General features: G+C 46.5%; 4 protein-coding genes across 4 annotated transcripts; 1 reads left to right on the forward strand and 3 right to left on the reverse strand.

Moving 5' to 3' along the window:
* Positions 1–5,723: 5,723 nt before the first annotated feature.
* LOC109124393 (protein CYSTEINE-RICH TRANSMEMBRANE MODULE 8-like) lies at positions 5,724–6,637 on the reverse strand. The gene is made up of 3 exons (XM_087489211.1): positions 6,448–6,637; positions 6,156–6,303; positions 5,724–6,042 (listed from the first exon to the last, which is right to left on the reverse strand). The coding sequence occupies exons 1-3, from the start codon at positions 6,476–6,478 to the stop codon at positions 5,964–5,966; spliced, it is 258 nt and encodes an 85-aa protein (XP_087345337.1). The 5' UTR covers positions 6,479–6,637; the 3' UTR covers positions 5,724–5,963.
* Positions 6,638–10,685: 4,048 nt separating this feature from the next.
* LOC147926566 (uncharacterized) lies at positions 10,686–11,782 on the forward strand. The gene is made up of 2 exons (XM_087487907.1): positions 10,686–11,251; positions 11,330–11,782. The coding sequence occupies exons 1-2, from the start codon at positions 10,700–10,702 to the stop codon at positions 11,429–11,431; spliced, it is 654 nt and encodes a 217-aa protein (XP_087344033.1). The 5' UTR covers positions 10,686–10,699; the 3' UTR covers positions 11,432–11,782.
* Positions 11,783–12,389: 607 nt separating this feature from the next.
* LOC147926567 (uncharacterized) lies at positions 12,390–12,791 on the reverse strand. The gene has a single exon (XM_087487102.1). The coding sequence runs from the start codon at positions 12,789–12,791 to the stop codon at positions 12,390–12,392; it is 402 nt and encodes a 133-aa protein (XP_087343228.1).
* A 177-nt stretch (positions 12,792–12,968) lies between these two features.
* Positions 12,969–15,248, reverse strand: LOC109129094 (uncharacterized). The gene has a single exon (XM_087487103.1). The coding sequence runs from the start codon at positions 15,246–15,248 to the stop codon at positions 12,969–12,971; it is 2,280 nt and encodes a 759-aa protein (XP_087343229.1).
* Between the last annotated feature and the right edge of the window lie 733 nt (positions 15,249–15,981).

Here is a 15,981-nt window from a genome sequence, read left to right on the forward strand (position 1 = left end):
TACTACTATTTTGGTTTGGTGCAATATCAAATTCGTTAATTATACATTCGGTAAAGCTAAAAAAACTCAACAAAACATGTATTGTCCCGTGATTTGGTATTACAAATTGATGTGATCATGTTTAGAGATCTTAATATACCAAATTTACAAATTGAAGTTATTGGTATAACATGTTATATATTAATTTTATAGGTGAAAATTACAATTAGGTTATGTATATTATCAACATATACACTTAGTATTGTTTATATAGTGAATATTATGTATAAACAATGAAGTTTTATCCAATGAAATAGTTTGTTATTATTTCCTAAGATTTATGAAATAATAAATAAAGTTTTATTATTTTGTAAACAAATCTAAACTTTTCTTTAGTTTGTTATTAGAATAATTAAAATATAATAGCATTTTCGTAATATGTCACATAAGAACTGGTTAAATTTTTAATAGCATAGCTTAAATAAATATATAGATATATTTTAAAAATATAAACAATGTTGTATCTTAATTTTAATATATATTTATTATTATTAAATGATTTAGATATGTAAATATTTAATCTTAGTTTTATAATTTTTCTAAATAGTTTTTCTAGTTTTCAAAGATTTTTGAAGTAATAAATAAAATCTGTTTAATTATTAATTTCGAAATTATATTATTATTATTTTATTAAATAATTACGAATTTATTTTATTAATGATTTTTTGCAATCAATAATTTCTATATTTTGGGTAATTATTTTCTGGTTACAACAAATTAATATTAAGATTTTGTTATTATATTTTGTATTAAAAATACAGTGGCATTTTATGTAATATCTTATATAAAGTAGGGTTATTTATTTATAGGGTTGCTTAAATAATATAATAGAGATAGATGATAAATTAATAATTTTATTTGCTCACAATTATAATATTAAAATTACTATTCTATATTTCATAAAATAGTGATGCAAATACAACAAACAAACAATATAAAACTGTAATAATACGTCAAAAATAAAATATTATAATATTCTAAAAGTACTCAAATAGACTAATAGATTTACAGAACAATTAAAAATAAATATTATCTCAAACAAAGTAACTTTAAAAAAAAAACAATAATTTTTATTATTATGTTATAATTTTTTTTAAAAGTTAACTCATGCTTTAAGCACGGGATATCTCCTAATGATATATTATTTTAATACTCATTTACTTGTCTTTGCTTTGCTTTTCAACTTCGACTGTATGATTTAACATGATAATAAATAATTTAACACGATAATAATAAATAATTTAACACGTGAATAATATTAAAAATAATTTAACAGGATAATTATGATTTTACTTTTGTTAATTATCTAAACACGTAATTTTTGTTATCAAGCTTTAATGGATTGCATATTTTGGAATTGCCGGGGGGCGAACAAACCCACTTTCCGGAGGGCCATTCGATATATGCTGAAGCGCTTTAAGACAGATGTGCTAGCCCTTTTCGAGACTCACGCGAGTGGCGATCGGGCACAGAGGATATGTCAGGGCCTTGGTTTTGATAAGTCTGTCAGAGTCGATTCCACAGGTCAGAGCGGTGGAATTTGGCTTTTATGGCGGTCAGAGGTTGGTGATGTCGAGATTGTGAAGACATCAGATCAATTTATCTATGCTAAATTAGATAAGGACGGGGGTAAGGTCCATCTGTTTGTGGTGTATGCTGCCCCATCAGTTACGCGACGTAGTGGACTCTGGGACGAGCTTCGAAACGAGATTCAGCACATATCTGAGCCTATCATTGTGGGGGGGGGGGGGACTTTAATACCATTGTACGAGTGGATGAGCGCTCAGGGGGTAATGGATTACTGTCTGCGGATTCGTTGACTTTCGGGAACTGGATAAATGATCTTTCCTTGGTAGATATGGGTTTTAAGGGGCATCAATTTACTTGGAAGAGGGGACGAGAGGAGAGAACATATGTGGCTAAGAGGCTTGATCGGGTGTTATGTTGTGCGACTACGCGTTTGAAGTGGCAAGAGGCAATAGTTACACACCTTCCGTTCTTCTCCTCGGATCATGCCCCGCTTTACCTCCAGTTGAGTCCGGTGGTGAAAGGAGATCCACGGAGGCGACCTTTTCGCTTTGAAGCGGCGTGGATGCAGCATGAGAGCTTTAAGGACCTCTTGATTGCTTCTTGGGATAATGGAGTTTCGACTCCTGTGGCTTTGAAAACTTTGCAGAAAAAGTTGAAGAGGTGGAATGCAGATGTGTTTGGTGATGTTCAACGTAAGAAGGAGTTGATTCTAACAGAACTGAAAGGGGTACAGGACCAGCTTGAGTTGCAGCAATCGGATGATTTGTTGGTGAGGGAGGTTGAGCTCTCAAAGGAGTTTGATGTGGTGTTGGAGCAGGAGGAGATGATTTGGTTTCAAAAATCGCGGGAGAAGTTGATTGCATTAGGGGATCGAAATACCAAGTACTTTCATACGTCTACAATCATTCGAAGACGTCGGAATCGTATTGAAATGCTGAAGGATGAGAATAATCATTGGATCTCGGATCCACGGGCCCTCGAGGAAATGGTTGTAGCCTATTACAGGCGTCTGTATTCTTTGGATGATGTTGACCAGGTAGTCGGGAAGCTTCCTGCTGATGGTTTTATGCCTCTCACGGGGTCAGACTTGAGACTTCTGGATAAGCCATTTTCTCAATTGGAGGTTGAAGCGGCATTAAGAAGTATGGGCAGGTACAAGGCACCGGGCCCTGATGGATTTCAGCCGGTTTTTTATCAGGAGAGTTGGGATGTGGTGGGGGAGTCAGTTAGTAAGTTTGTTCTACATTTTTTCGAGTCAGGAGTGATGCCAGAACACACAAATGATGCGTTGGTGGTGCTGATTGCTAAGGTTATGAAGCCGGAAAGAGTGATGCAGTTTAGACCAATAAGTCTCTGTAATGTTCTATTTAAGACTATTACAAAGACCATGGTAACACGGTTGAAGACTTTGATGCCAGTGTTGATAGGACCGGCTCAGTCGAGTTTCATTCCTGGCCGGCTCAGTACGGACAATATTGTCATTGTGCAGGAAGCAGTGCAGTCTATGCGACGTAAGAAAGGCAGGAAGGGGTGGATGATGCTTAAGTTAGATCTGGAGAAAGCATATGATAGAGTCAGATGGGATTTTCTGGAAGATACCTTAAGGGCAGCTAGGTTTCCTGATAAATGGATTGGTTGGATTATGTCTTGTGTCTCGGGACCTTCGATGAGTTTACTACTAAATGGGGAGAAAACGGTTGAGTTTAAACCCGCACGAGGTCTGAGACAGGGGGATCCCTTGTCCCCTTATCTCTTTGTTTTATGCTTGGAAAGACTTTGTCATCAGATTGATAAGTCAATCGTGGCTAAGGAGTGGAAACCCTTCTCTTTGTCGCGAGGAGGACCAAGACTGTCCCACCTTTGCTTCGCGGATGATCTCATATTGTTTGCAGAAGCTTCGGTTGCTCAGATCAAGATTATACGGCGAGTGTTGGAAAAGTTCTGTGTGTCTTCAGGACAGAAAGTAAGTCTGGAGAAGTCTCAAATTTTCTTTTCAGAGAATGTGAGTCGTGATTTGGGCAAAATGATCAGTGAGGAGAGTGGGATAAAGTGCACCAGAAATCTAGGTAAGTATCTTGGTATGCCAGTGTTACACAAACGTATTAATAAGGACACCTATAGTGATGTGTTGGAACGGGTGTCAACCAAGTTGTCTGGGTGGAAAGGGCGTATGTTAAGTTTAGCAGGTCGGGTCACTCTGACCAGGTCGGTGCTAACCTTGATACCAGTCCACTCCATGAGTACTATTATGCTTCCAGCTTCAGTTTTGGCTAAGTTGGATAAAGTTTCCCGTGCTTTCATTTGGGGTAGCACAGTGGAGAAGAAGAAACAACATCTCGTGTCGTGGGAGAAGGTATGCTTGCCGAGGAGTGCTGGTGGTTTGGGAATCAAATCTGCGGTGGTGATGAATAAGGCTATGATCGCTAAGCTTGGTTGGCGAGTCATACATGACAAAGATAGCCTGTGGGCACGTGTGCTTCGTTGTAAGTATAAGGTGGGGGAGCAGTATGATAGGTCCTGGGCTACAGTTAAGAGCACATGGTCTTCTACATGGCGAAGTGTTGGAGTGGGGTTGAGAGAGGTTGTGTTTCCCGGGATGCGATGGGTTGTTGGGGATGGGAGTTCTATTAAATTCTGGAGAGACAAGTGGCTTGAGGAGGAACCAATTATAAATGGGGCGATAAGAGATATACCTGCGGACCTTATTGAGCTGCGAGTTTGTGATTTTTGGATTGATGGAACAGGTTGGGATCTGCAAAGGATTGGACCGTTCATTTCGCAACTAACAATGCTTCGGTTGCTTTCTGTAGTGGTTGATATCAGGAGTGGAGTAAAGGATAGGGTAGCGTGGGGAGCAAGCACGGATGGCTCTTTTTCTGTGAGCTCTGCGTATGCTTTTTTAACCCGGGATGAATCCCATCGACCGTGTATGGATTCTTTCTTTGGGAAGATTTGGCAGGCTACTGTACCGGAGAGGGTGAGGGTTTTCTTATGGTTGGCTACAAGTCAAGTCATTATGACAAACTCTGAACGGCAGAGGCGACATTTGAGTGATTCGGGTGTCTGTCAAGTGTGTAAAAGCGGAGAGGAAACTATCATGCACGTCCTGCGGGATTGCCCAGCGATGTCAGGTGTTTGGAACAGAATAGTACACCCGAGTAGGAAGGCTCGGTTCTTTAGTCAAACTTTGTTGGAATGGGTGTATGGAAATCTAAGGGATAACGGGTTGCAGTATAATGTTCCTTGGGCTACAGTTTTTGGCATTGCAGTTTGGTGGGGATGGAAGTGGCGGTGTGGGAATGTGTTTGGGGAGAGGGGGAAGTGTCGAGATAGAGTGCAGTTTGTAAAGGATGTGGCTAGTGAAGTCTACCAAGCACACGCTAAACTCTGTAACGATGGTATGCAAGTAACACATGAGCTGCAGGAGATCGCTTGGTCTCCACCGCAAGGTGCTTGGGTGAAACTGAATACCGATGGTGCATCCCGTGGAAATCCGGGACTCGCCACCGCGGGGGGTGTTTTGCGGGATAGTGAGGGGCGTTGGATCTCCGGTTTTGCTCTTAACATTGGCTTTTGCTCTGCTTCTTTGGCTGAACTCTGGGGTATCTATTACGGGTTGGTGATGGCCTGGGAGAGGCGTGTTAGGTGTTTGGAGGTGGAAGTGGACTCCAAACTAGTGGTTGGTTTTCTCACGACAGGTATACAAGATACTCATCCCCTGTCATTCCTAGTACGCTTGTGCTATGGCTTCTTATCGAAGGACTGGTCTGTCCGTATCACCCATGTGTATAGAGAGGCGAATCGTCTTGCAGACGCATTGGCTAGCTATGCATTTTCTTTACCATTTGGTCTACAGCTGCTAGATGTTTGTCCGAGTAATTTACTTTCGGTTCTTACAGAGGATGCAAACGGGTTTGTATGCCCTTGACGTGTTCGTCTGTGATTTGTAATTTTCTTTTAATAAATTAAGGGAGCCTAGGTTCCCTCTTTCTTACCAAAAAAAAAAAAAATTATAACGAGGTACAATTGAAATATTTTTACCGGAATGATCAAATTTATTGCAAAAATTGATGTTTTTGTATTGCTGATCTGAATGATCTAAATTATTTTGTTGATCGGAAGCAAGACCGTAAGAACACTATAACACGGTATTCTTTGGTAGTTACGAGTGATCTTTTTTTATTCTTTTTCTTTGATTTATATAGAAACAAAATACACGAAGCAAATGGGGATCCATGATCCCTTTCAAACAAAGAAGCAAATCAACTTTAAAAAATGCAACGTAGGAGTCCTTACAAACGGATAAAATATATATAAAGCATATTTGATGGATCTTTCATTACGTGATGTTGTTCTGGTGTGGTAAACGACTTCAGTCTCATCAGAAGTCTCATTTAACATGTGCATGATGAAAGTGCTGAAACTATTTTCGGAAAGATGTGAAAACAATCACCGAGACATTTCCTAACCCCACTGCCAGTAGTATACAGACATATCATTAAAAAAAAAAAAATAATAAGTTGAACGCAGGGTGAATATCTTGAAAATGATTAACGGATAATTAGAAAAGAAATAAAGTTTCGTACTCTAATATTTTGATTTTTTCCTCGACGTCCTTGGACTTAGTCTCCACTGCTGCTGCCGGAGGATCACCCACCATCGCATCTCTAGTAGGATAACCAATCGGCGGCGGCGGTGTGTAGGGATCTGATGAAGCCTGTGAAGGTTTTTCCACTGTGCCCAAAAAGTTAATTAGTTATCTAATTGGTGTGTATAGAATAATTTGTTCGTGGTTATATTTATATGTGGCCAAAAAAGATTATACGTCGTCGGACATGATCATGACTTTAGAAAATAAAAGAACAGTTACCGCCTTACCGGAAAAGGAATTCTGCTCGGATTGATTCATTCTGATTCGAGGAGCTAGTTGAGGAGTGATGACTGATGAAGTGAGAATTATGAAGAGAAGAGAGTGTTGTGGTTCCAAATTTAAGGAAGTTGAATATCAAGATTTTTAATAATAATTGTTGATGTATGAAATCGACAATATAAATAATAAAAGTAAAGTGGGATGAATCGGATCTGGTCCTTTGATTTAACGTGGAATTTGAAGAAGGGTTTACAGGAAAATGGCGATTACAGAGTAAAATGCAGTTAATATGTAAATAATTACTTTTCTCTCTCTAATTGCCCAGAATTTTCGGATCTCCTTTCCTGACAATGATGTCAGGTATTTATAGTGGGACCTTAACCTAGGGTTTCTTCTGTCCCCTGGCAAAATGACGATTTTGCCCCTGCGGCCTGTTGGGCCTGATCCAAGACTTTTGGCCCAAAATCTCTTTAGAATCTTCTGTTTGGGCTTTAGGAATGTTGGGGGCAAAGCCCATATCCAATAATGGCCCCCCCCTAGTCCGATGTGCGATGGCTTGCTTGAGCCCGTCGGATCCGACTATGTGTCTTCAGGTTCGTCTTGCGGGAAGGATAGAAGATTTCGAGAATTTTGTCGCCTTCCGGAAGGTTCCGAGATGAACAGTGCATCGGGCACATTTTTCGAGGTCCGTCGGGCTTTTTACGGGAGTTTTGTGTACTCTGCACGTTTCCCGAGGCGCGGGAAGTAGAGACAGCTTAGAGATTAGGGTTTTCTCGGTCAACGTGCTGGTCTCCCATATAAATATGTCCCTTGACCTAAAAAATTTTCTTCTAACTTTCTTCTTCCTTCCTAAAAGGTAAATCTCCTTCCCTCTCTTCCTTATCTTCTCCTTCCCCCTTTTTTCTCTTTTTTTTTTTCTTTGTATTTGCGCGGTCATGGTCTCGCTGGGACCAGATCTTCACCGGCCGGAGCTGCTTCGCTGGTCGTGGTTCCTACCTGAGCCGCTGTGGGATGGTTAAGCCGCCGTCCTTGCCTGCTTGCGAGCTTGCCGTTTCTGTCGCTGGCCTGTTTGCTTACCGCCGCCACCGAGCCGACCAAGACCGTTAGGCAGAGGTCGCGACTCCATAAGCTTCTCGCCGCCGGATCGTCCGTTGCCGTGTGCCGCCGCCGTGAGGGATTAAGTTCCCGGCTGCTGTTTGTTCTTGCTGGCGGTCCTCCCGAACTCTTCGCCGCCGTCTCTTCCGTTGATGAGGCCGGTTAAATCCGCCAGTGTTGCCTCCTTGCGGTTGGATCCGACCCGCGCACGTTCAGCTCTTCTGCCGCCAAGGAGCCGGCCAAACCCGCGAGTTGCTCTGTCGCCGTAAGCCCTTCGCCGGAGAGGCCCAGTTTCATCGCCAACCGCTTCCTGACCAGCCAGTTCTGGCCGAGTCCGCCTCTCTCCTGCTGCGCCACCGTGCTCGTCATCCGGACCAGGACCGTTAGGCGTCCTGGTCTTGCCGGACTCGACCGCCGTGATCACCGTCGTCCTGGACTCGCCTGCGTTGACGCCGTGCCCCGTTATCCGGATTAGGACCGTGAGGCTTCCTGATCTGACCTCCACACGAGACGCGATGACAGCGTGCAGCGGACAAGCGACGAAGAAGACGGCGAGCTCGACATGTGTGTTTGCGAGGTCCCATTGAAGACGGCGAGGTTGACGTAGTCGACTCGATTTTTCCGTGGGGTTGATAGCGAGAATAACGTATCAGCGCAATGGACTTCATATAGGGGCAAGATGGCTGTCTCGGTGGCGAGTTGCTCCTTTAGCGGTGAAGTCAACTGCGAGATGGGTTCCATCCGGGGCTGGCGAGCTCGATTTTGCGAGACTGTAGTCAGCGAGATGGCGAGATGAGATTGTTGGCGAGGTGGAGTTTTCACGGAGATCGTGTGGCGCGTTGGCGAGGTGGACCACGGCGAGCTCAACTTTGGCGAGATCAAGAGGCGGGCGAGCTCAACTTTGGCGAGATCAAGAGGCGGGCGAGCTCAACTTTGGCGAGATCAAGAGGCGAGATCACGGCGAGCTCAACTTTGGCGAGATCAACTTTGGCGAGCTCAACTTTGGCGAGATCAAGAGGCGAGATCACGGCGAGCTCAACTTTGGCGAGATCAAGAGGCGGGCGAGCTCAACTTGACGAGATGGAGGTCGAGGCTTTTTCTTTCGAACAGCTTGGCGAGATCATGTTATCGGGAACGTTCTTTGACGAGGTCACGAGCTTTGGCTTGGCGAGCTCAAAGATGTTTGCGAGATGATGCTCAGAGTTCGAAACTTGTACCATCGGCGAGGTTGACGAGATTTCGGTGAGGAGACGGCGAGATTGAGACTTTGGTGGTGAGCTCGCAGACCTTGACGAGCTTGTGGTGGCGAGCTTGAAGGTTCGCGAGTTAATGAAATTGAGGTGGATCTGAGATCGGCGAGCTGGGTAATGTGAGGTGATGGCGTGGTGAGGATTGCTTTGGGCGAGCTCGGATGTGTTCGCGAGATGATGTGCTGAGCTAGGTGCTTTTTGTGACGAAGTGGCGAGCTCAATGTTATGTTGGCGAGGTGAGATTTCGAAACCGACGAGCTGGAGCTTGGGGAATGCGATTGTGTGCGAGATGGCATGACGGTGTGGTGGGGATGATTCGGCGAGATTGCATGCTCAAGAGGTTTTCGTATGACATTGGCAAGCTCGATTTAGTCCGATGGAGATGGATGAGCTCGTGTTTAGCGCTATGGTGGAGCTTGCGGGATGCTGCGCATGATTGGCGAGGCCAGGTGGCGTGATGGGGGAGCTCACGGGCGAGCTCGAGGGTGAGCTCATTGGGTTTCGTACGGCTGTTTCGCGTGCGCCTTCGAGGTCGTGTGACGAGCTCGGATTATCGGGGGCGTGTCGCGCGGTATCTTGGTACGGAGACGAGGGTGATATAGGCTGGAGAGTGCACAAGATGGTGCGTATTATGCACATTGCTGGACGTTGTAACTCGGGTGTGGCCGTTTCGTGTTGCATACCATGGCGTTCTCGATGTGGTTTCGATACTGACCGGTTGCTTGGTTGGCTTTGCCAGGTACCACACCATGGTCTCGGGAGATGACTTCTTCGGTGATATTCTGGAAGAGCTCGAGGATGACCAGTATGGCGTGTTGGAAGGGGACCTTGACGAGACGGGAAGGGAATTTCCTTGGTGGGAGCCATCAGATGGAAACGGTGTTGTGACGGATTTGGCGGATCTTTCGGTAGATGAGGTCCGGGAGCTCGAAGTAATGTTTCCGATGGGTACCGAAGCGCTCAGTCTGATTCCTCTTCCTCCAGGTCAGCGTCGCGGGAAGGTTCTTCCGTACGAAGAAAGAATTGTTGCAGAACATTCTCCTAGGTCGTTAGTCGCTGGTCTAGCCGTTGGTGATGGAGTTCCGAGGCGCCGTAGAGACCGTACGGGAAATAAGGAGTGCACTACCCGTGACGCGGGGAGTACATTATGCGATGAGGATTCCATAGCCCGCGTCCTTGATTTCTTCCAAACGCCAAACGGTCTGAAGTTCGTGCTGCCGAGTGAGGACGAGCGCCCGTGGGACTGCCCTGAAGGTCACCTCTGAGTTTATGAAGATTATTTTACCGATGGCGGCCTGTGGTTTCCTATCCCGGAATTTCTGACGAGCTTTTGTGCGCGTCGAGAGATTGCGCTTTCGCAGTTGTCGATTTCCAGCGTCCGTAATGCAGTGAGGCTTGCGATAATTGGTAGCCATATGAAAGTCAAGATGAGCACGGATCTCTTCGAGTTGCTCACTCGATTTCAACGTGACAAATCGGGGCTATGCGTTGCCTGTTGTGCAGCCGGACTCACGATCATGAATGGGCAGAAGAGTCATATCCACGATTGGCGGAGGCGGTTTTTCTTTGTGGAGATAAACGGCGCATCGGTCGAAGATCCCGGCATGACCTGTCCTGCTTCTTGGAACTTCACCCCCGGTAGCCGTTGCTGGGTTGGGTTCCTATCGTTTTGGTGCTCCTAACTCTGTTTTCTGACCGTTTTATTTTTGCAGGAAAACTGCCATCTTCAGCTGCGCGCGATTTGAGCATTGTCGACAAAGGTGTTCCTTTTCTTTGGTGTAAGGCTTTGCGGTGGCCGAGAGTTCTTTCTCATCTCAAGACTTGTGAGTTTTGCTAGTTTTTGTATTTTTGGGATTTATGTACTCTCGTGACTAAGGTGTCTATTTATGCTGTAGGTTCGCGGACTGGATTGCAAATGGGGGACTGTCCGATGCCATGTTACGCTGATCCGTTCGATGCCGAGGAGGTGCCAGCTGTTGCAACCGAGGTTGTTGCGCCAGATGCCGAGACCGGCTTGGAGGTCGTTGCTGTGGAGCTCGAGGATGGCGAAGTACTTGCTCCCGCAGGTGAGACTGACCGCAGATCCCGTTCTGCCGAAGTTGCTGCTGCTCGTGCCGCGAAGAAGCCTTCCTCGGGGTCTCGTAAGAGTGTTTCAGCAGCTGGTGGCGATCGCTCCCGGAAGAGATCATTATGTTCGAGTCCTCGGAGTGGTGCTGGAGGTAATTCTAGGCGTCCTCACCATGCGGAAGATGGGCGCGGGGAATTCGTCCCGCAGACGGAAGGCGGTCGTGAAGATGATCGCTCCTTCTCATTTCGCTACGACGTGAAGGACCAAGCGTTCGTTGGGAACTCGCGAGCTTGTGCAGACCTCGCCAGCAGGATTGACGGTGACTCTGTTCCGCTTCTTACCTCTCGCGAGTTGGCTTGTCAAGACTCGTACGAGCAAGCCGTTCGTCGACAATTTCAGGTTTGTATTTTACTTCTCAGTTCGCCCCGATACGGATTTTACTTAGTCATAATCGAATTATTTTGCTTGGTGCTTTAGGCGATGAGCTGGATCAACCATCTCGCTGGCGACTGTGATGAAAAGGTGCGCGCCGCTAGGAAGGAGGCCTCGCTTGCTCAGGACGCGTGTGTTCAGGCTTAGCGGTCAAGCAAAGAAAACGCAGCGATGGTCAAGGAACTCACGGCTTCACTCAAGCAATCTGAGCGCCAGTTCACCTCCGAGACGGAGCGACTCAGGAAAGCAAGGGATGAGCGCGGAGAGGAGGAGCGCGCCAAGGCTGCTATCGTGATCAAGTCACATGAAGAGCGTATCGATCGTTTTAGGGAGCACGTGATCGCAACACGCAAGAAACAGCCCCATTTACACGTAAGAAACAGCCCCATTTACACGCAAGAAACAGCCCCAAGAAACTTGGTTGTTCGCTTTCTTGCATAAGTGTTGATTATTGCCGAATTTTCGTTCTCTTCGTAATGATGAAGTTGCTTTCGTTTCTTCCTTTATCGTTGCGGGGCATATTTTGCGGTGCAGGACGTCTCCTGGCTTATCCTGGATATGTTATTCCCCGTAACGGCGAGAGTAGACAAGACGGACTTGTCGTTCTAGTTAGGTGCGTTCAGTCGTGACCGGCATACCCTGTGGGTGCTGCAGGGATCAAGAGAGTGTGCGAGTCGGGGTCTTCGGCTTATTCACTCTGCGCCCTGCTAGCTTTGCGAGTCTGGGCTCGGCTTATAAATCCTTACCGAAGTAAGGACGTGGATTATTTCACCACGGCACTCATGCGGAGCGCTTGCGAGTATGGACTCGGCTTTTATTCTTTACCGAAGTAAAGTATGGATTATTTCACCATTACATTCATGCGGAACGTAGAACTATACACCTGGCCAAGGCGTCAGCGTGAAGACGAAGGATTTGCTCGAAAATTTTATTTTTTATTAAAGTAATAGTTGGACCTCGTGAAAGGCTGCCTACGTACCCTCGAGAGGGATCAAACCAATCGTAGTTCGTGTTACATAAGAATGCTCGGTGACGAGCTGGTTTTTTTTTTTTTTTTTTTTTTTTTTTTTTTTTTTTTTTAATAAACATGCTCCAAGTTGATTGACTAATGGTAGTAGCGCTTGAGGTTGGCGGAATTCCAGGATCGCGGGACTGGTGTGCCGTCCATTTCGAGTAGCTGATAGACTCCTGGCTTGACGATCTTCGAGACTAAGTAGGGACCTTCCCAATGCGCGCCCAGCTTTCCTGCGTTCTTCTCCGCGGTGTTTTCGAAGACTTTGCGGAGGACGAGATCTCCCTCGTCAAAGTAACGAGACTTGACTTTTTTGTTGTAAAACTTTGCGGCAGCTTGCTGGTAGTCCTGGATGCGCAGCAGAGCCTGATCGCGCTTTTCTTCGATGAAAAGGAGTCTGTCACATAGCATTTTATCATTCAGCTCCGAATTGTGTACAAGCATAGATCGTCGGAGTGTCGGGATTCCCACTTCGGCTGGTGTGAGTGCCTCCATACCGTATGCGAGTGAAAACGGGGTTCGTCCGGTAGAAGTGCGCGGGGAAGTTCGGTGAGACCAAAGAACGCCGTCGAGTTCGTCTGCCTAGAGTCCTTTCTTTGAGTCGAGACGTTTCTTAATTCCAGCGAGAATTGTCTTGTTTGTTGCTTCTGCTTGTCCGTTTCCCTGCGGGTATCATGGAGTAGACTTGCTAAGACGTATCCGCCACCCAGCGCAGAACCCTTCGAATTGGAGAGAAATGAATTGAGGGCCGTTGTCGCATACAATTTCGTATGGAAGTCCATGCCTGCATATGATATTCGTCCACACAAAGTTCTGGACTTCATTAGCTTCGAGTGAGGCGTACGATTCTGCTTCAACCCACTTTGTAAAGTAGTCCGTCATAATGAGGAGATATTTCTTTTGATTTGACGGAGTTAAAGGGCCGACGATGTCCATCGCCCATCGCATGAAGGGGTAAGGTGGTGATGTGGTCCTCAGAAGTTCTGTCGGAGAATGGATGAATGGTAAATGTCGCTGACACTTTTCACACATGTTTGCGAATGCAGTACAATCGGCAACCATAGTCGGCCAGAAATGGCCGTTGCGGCGAATTCGAAGTGCCAATGCTCGCCCCCCCGAGTGGTTACCTCCAGCGCCTTCGTGGACCTCTCGCATGATGTCATTGACGTCCTTTGTATTAACACAGATGAGAAGTGCGCCATTGGCCTCCCAACGGAACAAGCTACCATCCAACAGCGTGTAATGTGCGCTCTTGACGCGAAGACGTCGTGCTTCCCACTTGTCCTTTGGCATGATCCCATCCGCAATGAATGCTATAATCTCGGTTTGCCAATCTTCTTGTCTTTTGGAGGCGGGTGGTGCAGGTATGGTGGTAACTGGAGGTGCTGGGGTTGGAATGGGCATGGCGTTAGTGTTTGCGTTTGTGGCCGCTGAGGCTGATCTCGTGACTGCCAAGACGATTGCCGAGCTAGCGCTCGGGTTTGCTGATGCTTCTGTTGAGGGTGCGGCTTCGATGAGTTCGATGTCAATACTTGGTTGATCAATGCTTTCTAACGGAATTACTCGGCGGAGGTCTGGGTCCGATGTTGAGGCTAGTGTTGCAAGTGCGTCTGCGGGAGCATTGTCGCTGCGTGGAATCTTGACGAGCTCAAAGAACTCGAACTGTTGTGAGAGGTCGCGGACGACTTTCAGATAAGCATCCATGCGTGCGTGTCTCGTTGCATAGTCTCCACTGAATTGGTGCGTGACCAGCTGTGAATCGTAGTAAGCTTGTATCTTTTTGACTCCGATTCCGTGTGCGAGACGTAACCCGGCGATTAGCGCTTCATACTCAGCATCGTTGTTTGTGGCAGTGAAAGCAAGGCGGAATGACTGCTCCAAGATTTCCCCTGTTGGCGAGGTTAGGCGTACGCCTGCTCCCGAGCCCATTTTCGATGAAGCGCCGTCAACGTGGAGAGACCATATCTCGGGTGGGGGGTTGTCAGCTTCGAGTTCAGGAGAGAGCTCCACGAGAAAATCCGCGAGAACCTGTGACTTAGCGCATGTGCGATTCTTGTACTCAATGTCGTACTCACTCAATTCAACTGCCCACTTTGCCAGACGTCCTGATTGACTCGGGCTGTGAAGGATCGTGCGCAGCGGCTGATTAGTTAGGACTTCAACAGTGTGTGATTGGAAGTACGGGCGGAGCTTGCGAGCTGAAATGACGACTGCGTATGCGAGCTTCTCAAGAGTTGGGTACCGAAGTTCCGCGCCATCGAGAGTTTTGCTCACATAGAAGATCGGATGTTGCTCTCCACGATCCTCTCTGACGAGCACACCACTTACAGCTGAACAGGAGATGGCGATGTAGAGATACAACGTTTCTCCTTGCTCGGGTTTGGCCAGGACTGGTGGAGACGATAGGTACTCCTTCAACTGTGTGAATGCTAGCTCGCATTTCTCATCCCACTCGAAGCGTTTATTCCCGCGGAGGAGCTGATAAAACGGCAAACACTTGTCTGTTGAACGAGAGATGAAACGATTCAGTACGGCAATTCGCCCAGTAAGCCTCTGTACTTCATGTGTATTCCGTGGTGACGGGAGATTGATGATAGCCGAAATCTGTTTCGGATTAGCTTCTATGCCATGTTTCGTGACGAGGTATCCCAAGAATTCCCCGGAAGTGACCCCAAATGTGCATTTCGCTGGATTCAGCTTCCTGCTATACTTGTTGAGTATCTCGAAACATTGCTTCAGGTGTGCGACGTGATCTGCGGCTTGAGCTGATTTGACGAGCATGTCGTCAATATAGACTTCCATTGTTCTTCCGAGTTGACTTGCAAACATGCGGTTCACCAGTCGCTGATATGTGGCTCCTGCATTCTTCAATCCAAACGGCATGACTCTGTAACAGAAAGTGCCTTGCTCGGTGATAAAAGCAGTCTTCTCACGGTCGTTTTTGTGCATCATTATCTGATTGTAACCCGAGAACGCATCCATAAAAGATAATAATTCGTTTCCTGCTATGGCTTCGACGAGCTGATCAATGCACGGAAGTGGAAAACTGTCTTTCGGACAAGCCTTGTTGAGATCTGTGAAGTCGACGCAGACTCTCCACTAACCATTCTTCTTCTTGACGACCACGGGATTACTCAGCCAATCTGGGTAGCGAACCTCAGTGATTGATCCAGCATCAAGTAGTTTCTTTTCCTCTTCATTGACCGCGGCAGTGCGCTCCGCTCCGAGCTTTTGTCGCTTCTGTTTGACGGGCTTATAGGTCGGGTCAACGTTGAGCTCATGGCTAGTAGTACTTGGATCGATTCCGGTCATGTGATCTATAGTCCATGCGAATGTGGTTGCATTCTTACGTAAAAAATCGATGAGCTCGTCTCTTAATGCGACTGGCAGCTCGGCTCCTATTCTGACGCAACGCTTAGGATCAGACAAGTCGATGTTAACTTGAATCACAGACTCCTTCGGAGGTGGTGTACGTGGATCTCGTGGTGGTGCTGATTGGGCGATTACGAAAGCCCTTGCGTTGCGCATCTTTTTCTCAATGATAAAACAGGTCCGTGCCATCAGAGGGTCTCCGCGCAGCGTATAGATTCCATTTGGAGCGTCTTCAACAGCTACTCGATCAGGAAGGATTGCTCCATTGGTTCCGCCATTTGTCGGAGCGACACGCGTAACGCCTACGGCTTCA

The sequence above is a fragment of the Camelina sativa genome, chromosome 15 (genome assembly GCF_030686135.1).
Source record: "Camelina sativa cultivar CO46 ecotype springtype chromosome 15, ASM3068613v1".
NCBI lineage: Eukaryota > Viridiplantae > Streptophyta > Magnoliopsida > Brassicales > Brassicaceae > Camelina > Camelina sativa.

Coding starts and splice junctions, on each gene's coding strand:
- LOC109124393 (XM_087489211.1), bottom strand. CDS start 6,478: ATGAATCAATCCGAGCAGAATTCCTTTTCCG. Junction 6,304..6,447: donor CGAGCAGAATTCCTTTTCCG/GTAAGGCGGTAA, acceptor TTTTGGGCACAG/TGGAAAAACCTTCACAGGCT. Junction 6,043..6,155: donor GAAAAAATCAAAATATTAGA/GTACGAAACTTT, acceptor TACTACTGGCAG/TGGGGTTAGGAAATGTCTCG.
- LOC147926566 (XM_087487907.1), top strand. CDS start 10,700: ATGGGGGACTGTCCGATGCCATGTTACGCTGATCCGTTCGATGCCGAG. Junction 11,252..11,329: donor CCGTTCGTCGACAATTTCAG/GTTTGTATTTTA, acceptor TTGGTGCTTTAG/GCGATGAGCTGGATCAACCA.
- LOC147926567 (XM_087487102.1), bottom strand. CDS start 12,791: ATGGAGGCACTCACACCAGCCGAAGTGGGAATCCCGACACTCCGACGA.
- LOC109129094 (XM_087487103.1), bottom strand. CDS start 15,248: ATGATGCACAAAAACGACCGTGAGAAGACTGCTTTTATCACCGAGCAA.